Source organism: Lactuca sativa, chromosome 1 (genome assembly GCF_002870075.4).
Source record: "Lactuca sativa cultivar Salinas chromosome 1, Lsat_Salinas_v11, whole genome shotgun sequence".
In the NCBI taxonomy this organism is placed as follows: Eukaryota; Viridiplantae; Streptophyta; class Magnoliopsida; order Asterales; family Asteraceae; genus Lactuca; species Lactuca sativa.
In genome coordinates, this window is record NC_056623.2 from 39,485,471 (window position 1) to 39,506,537 (window position 21,067).

At 40.1% G+C, this 21,067-nt stretch overlaps 1 protein-coding gene across 1 annotated transcript; it reads left to right on the forward strand.

Moving 5' to 3' along the window:
- The first annotated feature begins 198 nt into the window (after positions 1-198).
- LOC111910149 (ATPase 2, plasma membrane-type) lies at positions 199-4,125 on the forward strand. The gene is made up of 8 exons (XM_023905930.2): positions 199-388; positions 593-712; positions 801-1,352; positions 1,436-2,110; positions 2,178-3,002; positions 3,089-3,262; positions 3,340-3,704; positions 3,794-4,125. Exons 1-8 carry the CDS (start codon positions 332-334, stop codon positions 3,888-3,890), a joined length of 2,865 nt encoding a protein of 954 aa, XP_023761698.1. The 5' UTR covers positions 199-331; the 3' UTR covers positions 3,891-4,125.
- The last annotated feature ends 16,942 nt before the right edge of the window (positions 4,126-21,067 follow it).

The following is a 21,067-nucleotide window of genomic DNA, read 5'->3' on the forward strand; positions in this document are numbered from 1 at the left end:
GTGCAATAAGTTGAATATATCCAACGTTGGACAGAGTACATGTTTTTATGCATAGTTTACAAATCAATGGTAAACGATTGAGCTAAAAAACAGAGTTTCCTCATACAAAAACAAATGTACGTACCATATATGGCCGCATAAAAAGCTCCAACTTCCTTCCCGAGTTTCACTCTCATTCTTTCTTCTTCACACTTTCTCTCTCCGGCCTTCGTTCTTATAGTCCCTCCCTTCCCTCCTTGCACTTCACATTCACATTCCAATTCCATTGCTCATGCGCTTACACATCTAACAAACATCGATCACTGGCACACACAGCTTACGGCAATCAACAATGGCAGGGGGTCAGACAATGAGCTGGGAGGATCTCAAGAAGGAGAACGTCGATCTTGTATGATCTCCCTCTTCTCTAATCCTTACATTACGAACGATATCCGAACCCTAGATGTTCAATTGGTCGCGATTCGATTCTATTACGATTTTCGAATTTGAATCGACGATTCAGGATAATCGTAGTTTTTTTTTTTTTTACTTGGTTGCGTTTTGCATGACGATTGATTGATCTGATGATTTACAATGTCGTTGATTTCTGCAGGAGACTGTTCCCATTGAAGAGGTTTTCGAAACACTGAAATGCAGCAGAGAGGGATTATCGAGTGAAGAAGGGAATAAGAGGCTTCAAATCTTTGGCCCGAACAAGCTTGAAGAGAAGAAGGTAAATAAATCGCTACAATTTCCAAAACTATTTTATCATTACTCATTGAACTGATCATTTTTTTTTATCACGATATTAATTGAAACAGGAAAGCAAATTCCTCAAGTTCTTAGGGTTCATGTGGAATCCTTTGTCATGGGTCATGGAGGCTGCAGCTATCATGGCTATTGTCTTGGCCAACGGAGGGGGAAAACCACCAGATTGGCAAGATTTCGTTGGAATTACCACATTGCTTATCATCAACTCCACAATCAGTTTCATCGAGGAAAACAATGCAGGCAACGCTGCAGCAGCTCTAATGGCAGGTCTTGCTCCCAAGGCGAAGGTGATAAGGAATGGAAAATGGGATGAAGAAGAAGCCGCCATTCTTGTACCTGGTGACATCATTAGCGTGAAGCTTGGTGACATCATCCCAGCCGATGCTCGTCTCCTTGAAGGAGATCCTTTAAAAATCGATCAATCTGCATTGACTGGTGAATCATTACCAGTCACCAAGCATCCAGGTGATAGCGTCTACTCCGGTTCAACCTGCAAACAGGGTGAGATTGAAGCTGTTGTTATTGCCACCGGAGTTCACACCTTCTTCGGAAAGGCGGCTCACTTAGTCGATAGCACAAATCAAGTCGGCCATTTCCAAAAGGTAAAACTTCTTATCCCTAAGTTTGACCCAATCACCAATTCACCATACCTTTCTTTTAACACATTCTTGGTATTGATTATTAGGTTTTGACCGCCATTGGTAACTTCTGCATCTGCACAATTGCAATTGGTCTCGTAATCGAAATAGTGGTGATGTACCCAATCCAGAAACGAACTTACAGAAATGGAATCGACAACTTGTTGGTCCTTCTCATCGGAGGAATCCCAATTGCGATGCCAACAGTTTTGTCAGTCACCATGGCCATCGGATCCCACAAGTTGTCGGAGCAAGGCGCTATCACCAAGAGAATGACTGCCATTGAAGAACTGGCAGGAATGGATGTTCTCTGCAGTGACAAAACCGGAACTCTCACTTTGAATAAACTCACAGTCGACAAAACCCTAATTGAGGTCTTCGCAAAGGATTGTGACAAGGATACAGTGATTCTAATGGGTGCAAGAGCTTCAAGAGTCGAGAATCAAGATGCAATCGATGCTTGTATTGTGAACATGCTTGGAGATGCTAAGGAAGCACGTGCAGGGATCACTGAGATTCATTTCCTTCCATTCAATCCAGTTGATAAACGAACAGCAATCACATACATCGATCAAAACGGAAACTGGCACAGAGCCAGCAAAGGTGCACCTGAGCAGATTGTCGAGCTCTGCAACCTAAAAGGCGATGAAAGCAAAAAAGTCTTCAACATCATCGATAAATTCGCCGAACGTGGTCTTCGTTCTCTTGCCGTTTCCCAACAGGTGAGTTTCTTTCTATTTTTCTTTGAAATACTCATAAATTAACGATCTGGATTTTGTTTTTTTATAGACCGTACCGGAGAAAACGAAAGAGAGCCCCGGCGGACCATGGGTGTTTGTCGGTCTATTGCCGCTATTTGACCCACCAAGGCACGACAGTGCTGAAACCATCCGCCGTGCCCTCCACCTTGGTGTCAATGTAAAGATGATCACCGGCGATCAGTTAGCCATCGGAAAGGAAACCGGGCGAAGACTTGGAATGGGAACCAACATGTACCCCTCTTCCTCCCTCCTCGGCCAACACAAAGATGCTTCCATGGCTACTATCGCAGTCGAAGAGCTAATCGAGAAGGCCGACGGGTTTGCCGGAGTCTTCCCTGAACATAAGTACGAGATTGTGAAGAAGCTACAAGAGAGGGAACACATCGTCGGGATGACCGGAGACGGTGTGAACGATGCACCTGCCCTAAAACGTGCCGACATCGGTATCGCAGTGGCTGACGCAACCGACGCCGCTCGTGGTGCATCCGACATCGTTTTGACCGAGCCAGGGCTGAGTGTGATTGTGAGCGCGGTGTTGACCAGTCGAGCCATCTTCCAGAGAATGAAAAACTACACAATCTACGCAGTCTCCATCACCATCCGTATCGTTCTAGGTTTCATGCTCATCGCTCTTATCTGGCGTTTTGATTTCTCACCTTTCATGGTTCTTATCATCGCCATCCTCAACGACGGAACCATCATGACTATTTCCAAGGACAAAGTGAAACCTTCCCCGTTGCCGGATTCATGGAAATTGAAAGAAATCTTCGCCACCGGAGTTGTTCTCGGAACCTACATGGCTGTCATGACTGTAATTTTCTTCTGGCTAGCAAAGGAATCCGACTTCTTCACTGTAAGTTACACCAACCAAACCCTAACTATTTACATAAATTCACAATCGTCATTGTTCAATTCTAATTAACTAACGTGGTGTTTCAGGAGAAATTTGGTGTTCATCCGATCAAAGATAACGAATTCGAGCTTATGTCAGCGCTTTACCTTCAAGTTAGTATCATCAGCCAAGCACTCATCTTCGTCACCAGATCAAGGAGCTGGTCTTTCGTTGAACGTCCTGGGTTTTTACTACTCATTGCCTTTTTCATAGCTCAAATGGTGAGAGTTAACTTGAGATTTTAAATAATTTTTAAAAACTCGATCTAATTAATTTCATTTAATTTAAATCAATGTAGATTGCTACACTCATCGCGGTTTACGCTAAGTGGGATTTCGCAAGAGTGAGTGGAGTCGGATGGGGATGGGGTGGTGTGATTTGGTTATATAGCATCGTCACCTACTTTCCTTTGGATATTTTGAAATTTATCATTCGATTTGCGTTGAGCGGCAAGGCATGGAACAATATGATCCAAAACAAGACTGCTTTCACCTCCAAGAAGGATTACGGACGTGGCGAAAGGGAAGCACAATGGGCCACAGATCAACGCACAATGCACGGTCTCCAAGCACCCGACGCCACCGAGGTTCTAAAAGGCAAGAGCGACTATAGGGAATTGTCGGAGCTTGCAGAACAAGCAAAGAGGCGAGCTGAGGTGGCTAGGTAAGATAAGATAAAATACCCTGTTTCTTTTTTCGATAAATTAAATGATGTTTAAAAAGTATCTGATGTATCTATATCGACAATGACAGGTTGAGGGAGCTTCATACATTGAAGGGACATGTTGAATCGGTTGTGAAGCTGAAGGGACTTGATATCGAGACAATTCAACAACATTACACGGTTTAAGTGGTTGGGAATACAGTTTTGGACAAGATAAATAAGAATTAGGAAAACATGATTTTGCAGAAGGTTTGTTTATCGTGGCGGATCGCTATTGAGATGTGCGAATAAGCCAGTAGACGAGAACGGGCTTTACCCGATTCGTAGTTGGCAGAACAATGATGTAATTCAATTTCATGTTCTTTTTTTGATTATTACATTGTATTTGACTATTCGATCTCAATTAATTATTTTCATTGAATATCCGTATTATAAATTATGTTATGATCCAATTATATGGTTGCAAATAAATAAATCGAAATCGATAGATTTAGATTTTGTTTATAATAGAGTCCACTCCAAGTTTGAATCAAAAGTCAAAACTATTAGAAAGTATGAAAGGCTTGAAAAAAAAGGATAACAACTAACTCAAAGTCTAATCCTTATCTGAGCATTTGCAATGAATATCATTACATATTTAGCATCTGTAATTATTAATTACTATTCCCCTAATCTTTTTATAAAGTCTGTTACGAAAAAGACTTTCTATAAAATTTTCGCAAACTTCTTATTGAGTTTAATTTTCTTTTTTCCTTTTTTTTTTCTAATGTTTCCGTTAACAATATTTCATTTTTAACCTGTTAACAATATTTCTTTCTTTTTTAATCTGTCATCTATGAACATTATTACCGATTTATCGAGAAAATATTTACAAACTCGATGCATCAAATTCATGAATGTTTCTAGAGCATTTGTTAGTTTAAAGGACATAACAAGGAATTCATAGTGTTCATACCTTGTTATAAATGGTGTGTTTTCAATGGCTTGTCCTCTTATCTTCAACTGATGATAGCCTTATCTGAGATTAATCTTGGAGAAGACTTTTGCTCCATAGAATTTTAATCGAACAAGTCATCTATCCTAGGTAGGGGTATTGATTCTTTATCATGGTCTTGTTTAGCTCTCGATAATCAATACACATTCTCATCGTACTGTCATTCTTTACAAACAATACGTGAGCTCCCCAGGGTGATGAACTAGGTCTTATAAAACATTTGTCCAATAACTCCTAGAGTTGTGTCATAAACTCTTTCATTTCTATAGGCACTAAACGATATGGTGCTTTCACAATTAGCGTCGTACCTGGATATAAGTCGATTCTAAATTCTACGTGCCACTCTAGTGATAATCCTGGTAATTCATTCGAAAATACCTCAGGATAGGCACGCACCACATGTATATTAGAATTGTTTGCAACAGCGGATTTCGATGACGAAATCTGATTCAAGTGGGGGAGATTTGTAACATCAGTGTTCCAGATATTTTCATAATGAGCATGATTCATTAAAAGTTTGCAAAGTTGGTCCCTACATTGGGCGTATGGGTGTCGAACGGGTAAAATTTTCAGGTTTCGGATAGAACGGGTATTTCCTTAAAAAAATAATATCCGATACCCGACCTATAATGGTTTTTGGGTTTGAGGTCGGGTCGGGTAATTATCGGGTATACCCGAAAATTTCTTAAATGACACTATTTTTTTTACATGCTGGTTGGTTTAATAAAAAATTGGATAGGAAAATACTCCATACAATTAACGAGTACATCTATAATAACAATACAAATCATTATAATATGCTATGTACTTTTTTAATTCCATTACGTGTGATAGAGAGAAGGTAAGTAAATGCTACTTAAGAAGTACAAGCACCCTTTTTTATTGTGATGACGGTTCATGACTTCAGCTTCAACGTCGTATTCCCTTTGCAAGTTTGCGTCGACTGTCGAGCCGTCGTTCATAAGAAGGAAACAAAGAGTTTTGTTTTATTTGAAGTGTGCGTACGTGACTGTATTGTATATTTGGTATTATTTAAAAAACGAATTCGGGTATTCGGGTATACCCGAAAATAAATATTCATACCTAAAACCCGACCTATATTATTATCGGGTTAACCTATTACCCGAATGTTCATACCCGTTACCCGTTCTACCCGACCCATTCTACCCGAATTCGGAACGGGTCGGGTGGGTAGAACGGGTTTCGGGTTTTTTCAACAGGCCTAATTGGGCGTACAAGATAGGTACGTCGAGTGTAGGTCAGTAAAAGGATCGCGAGCTTTCCTCTTGTATGTTGGGCGTACACATGCGTATGTTGGGCGTACTCATGCAGATGGCAAACCCAAAATTTTCAGGCTTTGGACCCTATTTAAAGGACTTTATGGCCTTAAACGCTTCCTTACCTTCAGCCTCCATCCCTCTTAGCCCTAATCTCGAAACCCTAATTCTTGTGTGCAGGTTTTGAAGTTTTTTAGTGATATTTTCGTGTTCTTGGCGGTGAAGAAAAACCTTTGAAGTTGTGGTGTTGCTCTCAAGCTTTTGGATTTAGATTCTTCTCATCTTTGTGCATCTTCAGGAGGTATAAAGTTCAAATCTTGATGATTGCCTTGCTAGATCTTGTTAGGTTGCAAGTTATGGCATTTTTACCCCAAAATTCTTGGTCTTATGAGAATGGTCTACTTCGAACTATTTGAGCTATCCTTTCAAGCATTTCTGAGTGTTTGGTGGCATAAAAATGAAAGCTTGGTCCTTTGTATTATTCCATGCAAGAGTTATGGAGTGTTAAATGGTTATATAAGTTAGGGTTTTAATTTTTAGCTCCTTGTAGCCATGTAAATGCATAAATGTTGCAATTTTATGGCTTTATACGTTTATTAGGTTAAGATCTAAAGTTCAGACGAAAGGTCTTTAAGAATTAAGACCTTCATAAAGAGTTTGATCTCCTGAAGGGTACATTAGGCGTAACCCTAAGTATGTTGAGTGTACTGGGTTACTACCCCGTAATGCTTCCAATCCAAAGTAGTACGCATGGGGCGGATTTAGCGGGGTTCCGGGGTGGCACCGACAACCCATAAATTTTCCGGCCGCAGTGGAAAATTTTCGAAATTTTTTAAAATTTTTATTTTTTTCTACTATCGTGCAACCCCTAATCTTCCTGTGCAACCCCTACTATGAAATCCTGCATCCGCCCCTGGTAGTACGTTGAGCGTAATTAGCAGTATGCATGGCGTACTCCTAGAAAACACTCTTGGGTCATCTTTAGGCCTTGGTCCATTAGGGGTTTTGGGCCTTGTCTAGTTGGGTCATGTATGGGAAGGGCAAAATGGTATTTTTCCCTTGGTAAGTTAAAGGATGAATTGGACCTTCGATTATGGCGTTAAAATCCTGATTATTAATTAGAGTTGATTTTGGGTTATGACCAATGTGAGGAGTCGTAGTAGCAGCAATATGAGTGTGTGTTTTGAATATCTTCAATTGAGGTAAATCTTCTCACCACACTAGTGGGTCGAAGGCACCAATATCGGTCTGGTGATTTGTACGTGTAGGATATATGTGATTATGAGACTATTACTGATATGATTGTATGAATTATGCATGCAGCCAATCTGAGCTCGGAGTTATTACGAACTGATGGTTGATATGGACCCGAAACATATACTTGTTATATGGGGTTAATACGGACCCGACACAACCACGTTCTGTTATATTTATGTGTATGTTATGTGTTTTGGTTGAGGAACTCACTAAGCTTTGTACTTACGGTTTAAGTTTATGTTGTAACATTCAAAAATATAACGGTAAAAATTTTATTTTTAAAACAACCAAAACACCCATTTATCATTACTAAAACACTTAAAGGTATTTCATATTAAAAACAACTATCAGAGTACAATCCCAAAATCTCAAGGTTGCAGAAAATATGGGTGTACGCGCTACGGTCAAGCCCAACCCTTCCCTTTCGAACCGAAAGAACCTGAAATCATAAACAACAACTGTAAGCACAAAGCTTAGTGATTTCTCCAAATACCACATACCATACTGTAACATACACGTTTTGAAATCGTGTTTTGTAAATTAAAGTGAATAATATTATGAAATATTATATAATTTTGAAAGTTGAATTCAAACAAGATAGTTTTTACTAAGATTGAAGTAAAACTATTTTTAGTTTCACTCGAAAAATATTGGAAGTCTTATGAGATTCCAATCAAAAGACAAATATTGAAATTTAATGAAAATATAAAATCTGAAATAAGTAAAATTTTATTATTTAAAGTTGTAAAGAATCTCGTTAGAAACATTTAGGCAAAAACCTCATCGAAATCCGAGTTATAACAAAGAAGTTATGACCAATCGAAGATCCGCGACAAAACCGGCACGACACCGAATGACGCAAAAAGTGAGTTTTCGGTAAACTACTTCAGCCTTGGTGATCTAAATAAAGTCGTAGTATTCGTTAAATCGAGAAGTTTTATAAAAGAACATCCAAATCTGACTTCGTATGAGAAAGTTATGATTTTTCTAAGTTTCAGAATAGCGGTAGACAGCTAAAAACTCGAAATAAAGATCAAGCAATATTTAGCCAAAATAACCTAAACAATAATTGAAGATCTTGTCAGTAGTAGTACAACGGTAAAAAGACAGACGAAAACGGATATCAGGTGAAGAAGTTTTGAATTTTTAACGGATTTACCACTCCCGATCTGTTAAAAATAATAATATTAAAAATAAAGTCAAAATTAGCTGACGGAGTCTAAACGAAGGTTGTAGAATATATTCTCGCATACGCGTGCATATAAAGAATGTCAAAAACAGAGCCCGTATGCGAAAGTTATGGATTTTAGAAGTTTGGGGCACATTTTCCGAGAATTTTCGCGTGGATAAGATCGACCATGTCACCCTCGCCGAAACTCGCCCTGTGTCCGATGTCGGTGAGTCAGCAGCCGCGTGTCTGCATCGTGGCGCGTCCGAGGAGTGACGCGTGTGCACCACCGTCTGAAGCTCCCTCCGTCGACGCGTGTCGCGATGACTCCTCGCATCCGGATCCGAGCCTCGCATCTGCGTCGTGTGTTCGCCTTCCCTTCGGCCGATGCTCCGGACCTCGCTACAATAAATAGTAGCTGCGAGACCTCCCGGGTATTTTTGAGAAATTGCCCCTTTTTCACCCCTAATTCCATATTTTAGCTATTTCCACATCCCCCGAAGCCCCAGTATTATTTTCAACACTCGAAACACACCCCGAAGTGCCCGAAGACCCCGAGAAATTTATCTTTTCGTTTTGAAGCTCAACCTTCGCAATGCCCGGTTTTCAATAAATCTCCCGGTTTTCCACAACGAAACTTTATTATTATAATGAAGTGCTGCACAAATTACTATTTTAACCCCCGGTTATTTCAACTTGAGTTTCAATATATAGGAACAATTGTATGTTATGTGTTATATGTGCTATGTGCTTTTCAGTGTTATTATTCCGGGTTATTTTCCCATGTTATTTTATTTGCTATTTTATTAGTAAAGAAATACCTTTGACCATGTGATCAGTGAAAGGAGTTAGATTCACATTGGTATTGGTATGTAGCCTCTGGCCATGTAGAGCATGTCTCCGTAAGAGAATGACTTCTATTCTATGGCATTGGCAAAAGGTTAGACAGGGCTACAAGCCTGAAATCTACCAAAATGTTAATAAGAAGTTGTATGACTTCTGTGCCATTTGGGCCAAAGCTTTATTGATGTATATCAAGTATGGAAATTGGTATGTCTCATTGGTTGTATATCTTTGAATCAAATCATTGATTGATATGGAAAGTTTGTCACATGATTCATATATGCCTTTGTTGTTCCTTGTTCCTCTTTGCTTCTGCCATATTGAAGTATATATATGGTATAACGTTATATTGTATCTATTATTGAACTCACTAAGCGTCACCGCCTACCCTCTGAATGTTTAACAATTGCAGGAGATAAGCATCCAGTATAGTTATATACTGATAGAATATTTTGAATAGTTTGAAACCATTGTATTTTGTACTCCCGTATGTATAAAACTATAGAATCCTGGGAATTTATGTAATATATAACACTTTGTAATAGTTGGTTTGTATCCAGTCGTTTGTAATCACTTTATCAATGTAAAATATTGTTTTTATGAATATGCAAGTAGTATGTTTTGGAGTAACTATATTGTCAAGTATGAAAGTTTGGGTCTTTCAGAAATATGAAAGTGTGGGTCTTTCACATACATAGCCTATAAGCCATACATGTCATAAACATCCCACATTTAATAGGAGGTGCTATGTGCCAACCATATTCTTGCCATTATGCCATGAGCCGTATCATGGTCATCCTTGCCATACCGGGGACCAAAACCCTGGGTCTTACAGACAAGTGCCAGGAGCCACCTCCTGGTCTTCCATGCAAGCATCACAAAGACAACTAGCATACAGTCTACAACTACTTATCTACTTAACTGCAAATGTCCAAACTCTGTTCTTGCATACAGATTTACCAGGTGCTACCTACTAGTCATTCATACAAATGCCAAGGGCCACCCCCTAGGGTCGGCATTTTTGCCTTCAACCCATAGTATAGTAAGGAGACTCACCTCGCACTACTGAGTCACACTGAGAATCCCTAACAGCTGGCCCGAAATCCCTTGAACTATCAATATCAAATAACACCCAATTAACAATTGGAATTGAATCTATATCCTTCAATCCATACTTAGGGTAAAATGTACCATTTTACCCCTTATCTAGCTTGGCCCAAGACGAAGGCCCAAACCTACAATCCAAAAGGCCCAAACATGGCCCAAAATATCCCATGGTTAACCCTGATCAAACTTCTGGTCAAAGTCAAAGTCAACAGTCCATGTTGACCAAACATGTCGTGTTTTCCCTTGGACACGCCGTGTTCCGCCAGCTCCAATCAGTCGAGAAAAATTTCAGCCACACGTAGTGTTGGCTTGCCATCATGCCGTGTTCGCCCGAGATTCAACAACTTAATACATTAAGTTATTTTCTCTGATTCTAAGATCTCCAAAGCTCAAATCTAATCCATAATGTGGTCCAAAAGGATAAAGTTTCCAACCTTATCCATTCGGACTACCCAAAAATTTTCAAAACTAAATCCATAAAGTTTAATAATACAAGAGCTTAACCAACAAGCACTTAATCCTCCAAGTCCGAAGTCCATCCTTTCTAGAAGTGATTCAAACACCAAAACCAACCCCAAGGTTGGTGCTTTATAGACATACATGTCCAATGCATGTATTGAACCCTAATTAGGTCAAAATGGGGATTCATGACCTAATCTCTATGCATGACATCAAAACTTGATTATACTCCAGATCCAAAACACTACGAACTCCTCTTGACATGGAGATTCATAAAGTTGTCAACTTTATGAGGTCTAACCATCCCATCATTCAGGAATAAAAAGCTAAAGGAACAAAACTCAAGATCTAATAACTTAGAATGATAAAAATCAAGTCTTGAACACTTATAAAGGTCCAACAGAGTGCCAAGGTGGAGAATGGGGACTTGCTTGCTTGACCTTTGCTTCCTTTCTCCTCCTTCTTCCTTCTTAGCTTCAAACAACACCAAACTAGCTCTAAAAATGGAGGAAGATGATTAAGGGTTTCTTTCAGGGCTTGAGGGGGTGATGATGGAAAAACCCTAGCCTCCTTATTCCTTAAATAGGGAGCAAAAACCCAGAAGATTAGGGGTTTCATTCCAACCTTTAACACGTCGTGTTCCAAGAGGCAACAAATTGAGTTGACCTTAATGAAAGTTGCGCTTCTTCTTATCTAGATATGTCGTGTTGGTTCCTCCAACACGTCGTGTACACTCCTTGAAAGGGGATTTATTCCCAACAATTATTCCTCAAGATTTCGGGTGTTACATATGTTTTAGGTACTTCCGGTTTGAAAGGGAAGGGAGCCTGATTGCAGCGCATCCACCCATGTTCAACATTTTTATGTTCTTTGAAACTGTACTCTGATAATTATTTTCACATTAACACACTTTTGTTGGATTGATATGGATATTTGATGATTTTTTATTAACTTAAAAATGAAAATTTTACTTATGAATTATTGGACATTACAGTCTCCTTCTTTCTATTTTGGATCGTCATCAATAGCGATTTGGTTATCGTTTCCCCTTTTGTTGTTAGAATCCCAGATAACTTGTTTCTTGATGAACAATAGGAGGTGGATGGAGGTTTGCTTTCGGATGTGTGGTTATATCAAACCCTAAAAAGAATGATGAAAAAGATCAAAGGGTATGAGAAATTGTGATTGTAGGTGTAGAATCAAAGAAACAACAAACACGAAGGCACCTTCCATTATATTGTTTCAATCGTTGAATCCATTGGATTATAATTACGAATCTAATGTATGTAATGTTTTCATTTTTTCACTCTGTTTCCATGGGACATGATTGGATTGATTGGAGTGAGGAACTTCATGTTGTACAAAAAACCTCAGAAGGAAGAGGACGACGGCGACGATAGAAAACAGGTGGTTGTAGGAATTATAACAAAGAGTTATGGCAGCTGGAAGGCATGGTTCAATAAATCACTCAATCTCAAAGTTTCTTTGCATTGAATTTATGTAACATTTGCATTTCAGGTATTTTTCCCTTTTTGCCCTTAACTTAAAAACTCTTACATTTTGGTCCCTGATCAAGTACATTGGGCGTACGCTGGGCGTACTGGGTTGAAACGTTGAATGTAGAGGCATCCACATACATGGGGCGTACATGGAGTACGCAGGGCGTACGATCATCTGGGACAAAACCTAATTTTTAGGGTTTAGCCCTATTTAAACACCTTAAGTTTCCCTTCGACCTTCTTATGACCAGCCTCTGCCTCTCCAAACCCTAAGAACAAAAACATAATTTCCATTTGAGTGTTTTGAACATGGAAGTGATCTTTAAAAGTGTTTTTGGTGTTCTTGAAGGAAGAAGAGCTCTTGGAATTTGCATTGGCGTGGTTAAAGCATGTGGATCCAGAATCATCACCAACTTGGAAAGCTTTTGGAGGTATAAAGTTATTAACTTGATGGTTCATTATAATAGATCTATTTAGAGCTTGTTTTTGTGCTTTTTATGGTCCCTTGAGTCATGGTTGAGAGTATGAGCTACTCCAAAAGCTATGGATTATAGATCTTATCATTTTTGAGGTTCCTTATGCATAAAAATGCTATCTTGATGTGTTATATTGGACCATGCATGAGTTAGGGCTCTTATTATGGGTTTTAATGGTCAAAAACAAGTATTGGGTCCCATTAAGACATGCAAAGGAGTAAAGTTGACAACTTTACGTGTTAATACATAATTTAGGATCAGGTCTGAGAAGTAAACTTAGTGGCCTAACCAATTAAGCACTTAATGGTGAGATTGGGCTGTTGTGGAGTACGTTGGGCATACCGGTGTAACATCCCAAAAATTAAGACTAAAAATTTTATTTTTAAATTAATAAAACCATTATCCAAAACAACATCATCATGAAAACCATAGTAAATCAGTGTGTATCAGTAAACATCCCAGTACATCAGAGTAATATAAAATACGGAACAATGTAGTGTGCACACTACAATCATCCTGGGCTCTTCCCCTTTGAACCAGAAGTACCTGAAACATAAACTTAAAACCGTAAGCACAAAGCTTAGTGAGTTCCCCAAAATACCACATACCATGCATATAAAACATATAATGGGCCCCACCCGTCATCGGGCCCCGATCGGAACAGATCTGTATATCATCATGTCCCGCCTGGCATCGGTCCCCACCCGGTATACATACAAGCATATAAACACATGCAAAATCATAAAGATAAATAGAAGACAATATAATCATCACGCCTTGCCCGGCATCGGGTCGCGCCCCGTAAACATGTCATAAAACATACATGCAGAGTCACACAGAAAACTATCATCCTAGTTATAATAAACCATGGGTCGGCATTGGTGCCTTCGACATGCTAAAACCAGTGAGGCAACTCACCTTAAGCTGCTGAATCTCATAGATAAAGTTTCGGTCTACTGATCTGGAAAAAATCCAATGCTAACATCATCAGTAATATCCAATTAATAATTGGATCTTGACCCATAATCAAGAATCTAAATTACTTGTCCAACATCTAGGGTAAAAGACCATTTTACCCTTTTCTTACTTGGCCCAAAACCAAGGCCCAACCCATTTACTCAAAAGGCCCAAATACCTAAATGGCATCCCAAGGAACATTATGGACCATCTTCCTAATTGGGCCCAAAAATCATCATGGACCTAATTCCAATAAACCCTATAGTCTATGCATGGCTCAAAGTAAGAAATCCAATGGCCCAACAAAGCCCAAACCCTAAAAGCCCAAAATAATCCCGGATCTAAAAGGCCTAAACGCCGAAAGCCCACTTCCCTGAGTAAGCTCGGCGTACGAGCGTTGACTTGAAAATGGGTAGCTGAACCAGTACGCACAACGTACCAGAGATTACACCCTGCGTACCGACCAGAGCCCCATTGTCTAATTTTGGTCTTAACCACTTAAGCTCTTAACGTCCAAACCTCATATCTACTCCATTTCAAGGTATTAATGCATAAAGTTGGAAACTTTATTGTTGTGATATGCTGGAGATGATGGAGTCGGAACTGCAATAAGGATCCGTTTGAGTATCTTTTCCTATTATCATAGTGCAAAAGAAAGAAATGACCATTAGTCAACATTCGGGAGGAGTTCCCGGGACGAAGCTCCGACGATCAAGTTAGTATGAGATTTGAAAAAGATGGTAGAAGATTACTGGTAAGAGAGAATTTTGTCCCCCTCCTTGTCAGGAAGATGGATCCTTTTATACCTGTTTTAGAGGCGTATCCCTCAACCGATTCTGTTGAGGATTCCCTCGTGAGGTGCGACGTGGCAGACCCATATTGGAGGGTTGTTCGTCATGCCTTTTGCCTCATTCCCCCATTGGCTTGGAAGGAATCTCATAATCATTTATGGATCGTGGCTATCGTTTAATGGGCGAATAGGACTTTCTGATTGGTCCCACGTTTGTCGGGATGTAACTTCCTGAAATAGGGGTTAAGGCGCGGTTATGTGCCTTAACTGCCATATTCACGTTCTTCATGCTGGGGAAGGCTCGGACTTGGATTTAGACTAGGTTCTGACCAGGACAAGCCCGGTGTCAGTTTGACTTCTTTCTTGACGTTCCCTAGAGGAATACGTTAACAAGTCCCTTAGACTCGTAGGTGTATGCGTCAGCTTGACAACGTCGCCATTCGAGTCTATGTACTAACACGTGTATGTGTGGGATTAGTTTTGTCGTTTGACATGCTTTAGGCAGCGTTGTCAATGCGTGTCAGTTCCGTTGAGAGACGGTTCGTGACACCAGTTTCACCTTTAAAAATCCCCCTCCTTTTCCCTAAGATCTTCACTCTCATATCCCCATTCTGGATTTGCTGCATCAATCTGGGTATTCTGTTAATTTTTTTTCGATTTTTCATCCTTTTCTCAATGATGGACCGTTACGGTAGATTCCCTACTGCTGAGGAGTTCCAATTTCTGCAAGATCGATTCGGCTTCTTACTAGATCATGGCGAACTAATTCCGGCAAATGGAGCGTCAATCTACTACCTCCCTCAAGAGAAGGTGGGGGTTCCGATCCCTCTATTTGAAGTGAGATTACGCTTGCCGACATCCGATTTCTTCAACATGATTGTGGACCACCATGGCCATTCTGTCGTCGAGTTGACTCCGAGCGCTATTTATAAAATCGTCGATTTTGAACTGATTTGTCGATCTCTGGGTTATGTACCAACTTTATGGGTTTTCAGCTACTTCGTCTGTTCGAATACGAATTCTGAGGTCCGTACTTTGGCGAAAAGAAGAGGCATTCGTAAGTTAATATTTGAACAAGAAGCTCCGAGGAAAAACTGGCAACGTCAGTGGCTTTGGGTTAACTAAAACCTTGTGGGAAGCGGATATCGTAGAACCCGAGATTTTTCTGACCATCTCCCCAAGTTTTTGGGAGTAATATGACTCTTGGAAAGTGTCTGGGAAACATCACCATTGCTGGGAGGAACTGGGAAGATGTCATTCTTGTAGCATCCGGTATGAGTGCTGCCTGGAGGGCTCACAGAAAAATGGCGCAGATGTTCATCGTGAGATGTGGTATTAACCCTTCTCCTCCCCCCCCTTTTTGTTTTTGAAAACAGAGTGAGGATAGGATATATTGTTGGCTTGTGAGATCTTACTTTTGGCGTTTGTTTTCACAGGTGCTGAAGCCGAGATTTCTTTGGAGATGGCCCTTCATGGTCACTATCAGGGCAAGCTTTTCCATCGCGAGATCAATCTTGTAGAGGCTCTTCCTCCTCATGTGTCTAAAAGGCACATGCGAGAGCTTTTTGGATTACTTTTGGTGGAAGGAGGAAATGAAGGTTCTAGCGGGACTGTGTCGCCTCCCTAGTCGACCGTTGGGGTTGTTTCCGCAGTTCGCTCGCCGATTTCTGTTCCTTCCGATTCGCCTGTGGGGGTGCGAGCAGGAATAGGTATTGCTCCTACTCGGAAAAGGTAGAGTTTGCGTGTGGTACCGTCATCGGATGAGGAGACAGAATCCGATGATGCGGGTCTTCGTCCTCGTAAAGCTCATAGGATTGTATATGTGCAAGGCATCTTTGTGGTATCGGGGGTATTCTCGGCGGCCAATTTTCTGGGCAAAAAGAGGTAGTGGTGGTGCCTAGTTCTCTCGAGGCGTCAGCCTCACCGTCCGCTGGTTTGCCCTTGCTTAACCCTGGTTCCGACTCTATATTTAGGGGTATGCCAAGTTCACTTGGAGGTTCTTTCTAGTGCGAGAAGCCTTCCCTGGTTGATGAAACAGGAACTTCATCTCACTCCCTGTTTTTCGAGGCCTACGCTCCGAGCTGCGCGATTACTAGAGACTCCTTACTGTCGGAAGACGCTACCACCCAGGAATGAAGTTGATGCGCTCATACTCCAACCATGATGAGCTCGCTTGCGGGCCAATAAAGTGCTCATATGGTTGGTGACCTTTGCTACGTTGCGGCCCAGACCTCTGCCTTTATGGTTGCAGCCGCCAACCGGATTCATTGTGCTGTTGCGAATCAGGGGCAGTTGAAAATATTGTAGGGTGCCTTAGCAGGCATGAGGGAGGAGGTTCGTGTTTCAGAGGTGGGTCGCCAAGTTCTTGCTGAGAAGAACAACATTATTGCCTACGAAAAGGCCGTTTTAGAAGATCAAGTGGCCACTTTGGAGGACCGGTCAGAGCAACTTGAGGACCAAGTGAGCTCTCTCACTTAAGAGAAGGACGTGTTGGCAAACAGATTGTCAAGGTGTCAATGTCAATTGGCTCGAGCCCGTGTTGAAGGTGTCATCGCTCGAGGTAAAATGGGTGTTGGAGAAGGGGGTGGTTCGCGTAATTGACAAGGTTATCGAAAGCGCGGAGTTTGCCCTTGGGGTCCGGGTTGTTTGTGAGTCATGTGAGGCCCTTGGATTTGAAAAGGGGAAACAATTGGGTAGTTTCTCTACAAGTGTCGGAGAACCTAAAGTCCCAAATCCTGGTCGTGTTGCAAGAAAGGCTAAAGAGGTAGATGTCGCTCTATTGTCCCTGGCTGAGACGGATTTTGCGGGCCTCTTTCGCTTGGGGAAGCTGGATTATTACAGCTTCCACCAGTTTTGTGGTAGGTCGAATCTGGGAGGTTCTTCTTCAAACTCTGAGGGCATAGGAGAAAACCATTACAGAGACAACCAAAAAAGTCGAAAAGCTACATGATGAATTAACAAAGCTCATGGCTGACTTTCGAAGGTCTTCAGATGATAATACCGAAGCGGTCAATAAATTTATTGCAGGTCTTGGTTCTACTCTGCAAATTGAGAAGGAAGCTCTTTCTCATGTCCACTCTGAACTCAAGATTGCTAATGGCGAACTCATTGCTTCGGTTGTGTCCAAGATTGAACAACTTCAGAAAGACCTTGCAGCTGAGAACAACCTTATAGATAAACTGGTTCAGAAGAATAAGAAAGCAAAGACTCTATTGGTCAAACTGCAGTATACCCACAAGCATCTTGCCGATTTAGAGTCTGAGAAGGCTGTGATTAAAAGCTGAGTTTCAGAAATTAACCAATATCTATGAAGCCTGGTTGAGACTCGTGATTCACTACTCACAGTCTCGGTACGACAGCATCTTGCATACAAACTCAAACCAGTGTTTTTGATTCTTAATCGAATTGAGGGTGTTTCGGAATCTGATGTTCTTCCAAAACAAGGGGGGATGTGAAAGAACAACCCAAGAAAAAGATTGTTGAGCCTACTGACGAAACTGAATAGAAACCAAAACCGAAAGATCAGAAGGATAATGAAGCTTCTTCATCTAAAGGAAAAGAAAATTTGATTGATGATGAAGAAGAAGAGGCAGAATTGTCTGTGGGTTAAAAGGTTATCAGGAAAAAGCGTGATTATGAACTTGATGATCTTTTGAGAATTCATAAAGAATTGGAAGATCAAGAAATGGAAGATAAAGTTGTAAAAGTCACCTTGGAAACTCAGAAGTCCCTCTTTCCTCCGTGGACTCTAAATAGTATTCAAAAGGAGGCGGTTGATGAACCGAGCGCCAATTGGTTAGATCCTTCGGTATCGTTCGAGCTAGATAACACTGTAGAATCTCAACTCGACTTTCTGATCACTCCTAGGACATTTCTATTCAGATGCTTTGAGAAGATTGAGAGAGCTCCACTTTCTGATTCTAATGTTAGTCAAACGCTCTTCTCTTTCTATCTCAAGTACGGAAAGCCTCAATTCCAAATTTGGAGTTTACAAAAGATCGTCGCAGTAAAGGTTTTTGCTCCTATTCCAATTGAAAGCTTCATCAATATCAAATTCAAAGGATTTAGAGGATCCAATCGTACTGAAGTTGAATTTACACTTGCTAATTTTCCATGCATGAATCCTTACGATTGGATTTCCTTGTTCCTTATTTTGTCCAAAGACGAACAAAAGTACGAGTCGATCATAGCTCATCTGAAGAGAATGCTTATATTATACAATCAAGGGTTTGCAAAGATGGATATGGAAATAGCAGTTGTGCTGAAAAAGAAGCCGATTCTAAAACCTGAGGAGGAATCGAAGGATCTAAATAAGATGAAGCTAGGCAAAATCTGAAAGGACAACTGGAGTGTGGTATACCAAAGAAAGATTGATCAAAAAGTTCAGAGGTGTATGTTTTTCTTGCTAGACAAAAACATACACTCAACTTCTACCCTGAATTACATCATGGATTTGACGGAAGCCTGCAAAGCAAATGATGTTGCTGATCAGAAATTCTTCTCGAATATGATCAAGTGGTACATTGTTGTTCGAAACACCCTTCTGAATTTAATGCTGAAATTATTCAAGGTGTAGAAAAGACAACAACAGTAGAAGAACTTCTTCCTTATTTGACACAAAGGGGGAGATTGTTGGGCTTATTTGTATTGTGTCAAATGTATTTTGTATAGGTTTTTATATCCCAAGATGGGTCTGTCCATTCTCGTGTTTATGTATAAATATTGCATGCATTTATCTATTAGGGTTAACGCTTTGTCGCCCTACTTAACTCTTACAGAAAAATTCTTAGTGAACTCTTCTAGGATTATTATAATTAAAGCATTCGACACTCTTTTTGATCATTGTTCTAGTCATTTATTTCACATTATTACTATCAAATCTATCGATCTTAATTTTATTGTTCTACAAGTAGACCCGATATGGTCTTGGACCGACGCATGAGTTGAAATATACTCAGGGGTGAAATAGACCCGACACAGCCTTGAGCTGGCAGATAGGTATGATATGCAGTATTTTGGGAACTCACTAAGCTTCGTGCTTATGGTTTTCAGTTTATGTTTCTGGTACTTCCGGATCGAAGAGGAAGAACTTAGGATGATTGCATCGCACACACCACAATTTCCGTTTTATTTGAATCTGATGTATTGAGATGATTGATTGACATACTATGATTTTCCTTTAGTGTTTTATTCTAATGTTATTAATTTAATATAATTAGAGTGGGAAATTTAAAATTTGAAATCCAAAATGAAGAATCAATAGGTTGATAAGTTGTTTGGCATCAATTAGAAGACCTAATAGGGTAACACATGACAAAAGTGATAGGTTTTATATGTTAACAAAAATCTTATTTTGGCAGAAAAACATAAACCCTAAGTTCACATGCATCCTAAAGGATAATTAGCTAAAAATCGACTGATATGTATGCTCTCGGTTTAACGACTACTTCAACTTCCATCAAGGATAATCAGCCTAATTGTCATTCTACTTAGATGCGTATTTTATTTTTATTTTATTATATTATAATAATCACATTATATATATATATATATATATATATATATATATATATATATATATATATATATATATATATATATATAGAAGGAACACATAATATTTGTATAATTTTCTCTTATTACATTTAATAGGTTGCAATTTTTGAACCTAACAATTACATCATTTTATTAATGCCTTGCGAGAAACACGAGCATTACATGTAACGTCCCAAAAACACTAATACGAATTTTCATTTTCAAACCACCAAATCCGTACAATCATTTGTTCAAAACCAATCATAGTAAAATGTATCTCTCAAACATCAGAGTAAAATAGTAATAATCAATGCAGAAAAAGCCGTCGGGATGTGGTGGGATCAAGTTGCACATTTCCCTTTGGAATTAGAAGTACCTAAAAATATTTAAAACATAAATCGTAAGCACAAATCTTAGTGACTTTCCAAAAATACCATATATCATACATACATTCGTCAGGGGCTACCCCATGGTCTTTCATACAATTGTCATGGGCTACCCCCATGGTCTTATATCTAGGTGTCATGGGCTACCTCCATGGTCTTTTACTGAAGTGTCATGGACTACCCCCATCGTCTTACATCCAAGTGTTATGGGTTACCCTCATGGTCTTTCCCTGAAATGTCATAGGCTACCACTATGGTCTTATATCCAGGTACCATTGAAACGACCCAAAAATACGACCCAAAAATTTCTTTTAATAAAACATTACTTTAGAAAAAGTCATCATTCCGAAACATAATTTGAGTATAAGTTTTCAAACACATGTTCATTATCAGAGTAAACATTCCCAGGCTGACTACTCTATGGTGTGTGCCATGCGATCACCCCGAGCTCCTCCCTCCGCTACCGGAAGTACCTGAAAACCAAAACTGAAAACCGTAAGCACGAAGCTTAGTGAGTTCCCCATCTTACCACATACCATGCATAACCACAAACTGCATATACTGGGCCACGCCCGCTATCCGAGACCTCGTCCCCTACTTCGGGCCTCGCCCGCT

Bases quoted from the DNA above. Each gene is read 5' to 3' on its own strand.
- LOC111910149 (XM_023905930.2), top strand. From the start codon at position 332: ATGGCAGGGGGTCAGACAATGAGCTGGGAGGATCTCAAGAAGGAGAAC. The intron at 1,353-1,435 runs GTAAAACTTCTT...ATTGATTATTAG, and splicing joins AAGTCGGCCATTTCCAAAAG to GTTTTGACCGCCATTGGTAA. The intron at 3,003-3,088 runs GTAAGTTACACC...GTGGTGTTTCAG, and splicing joins AGGAATCCGACTTCTTCACT to GAGAAATTTGGTGTTCATCC.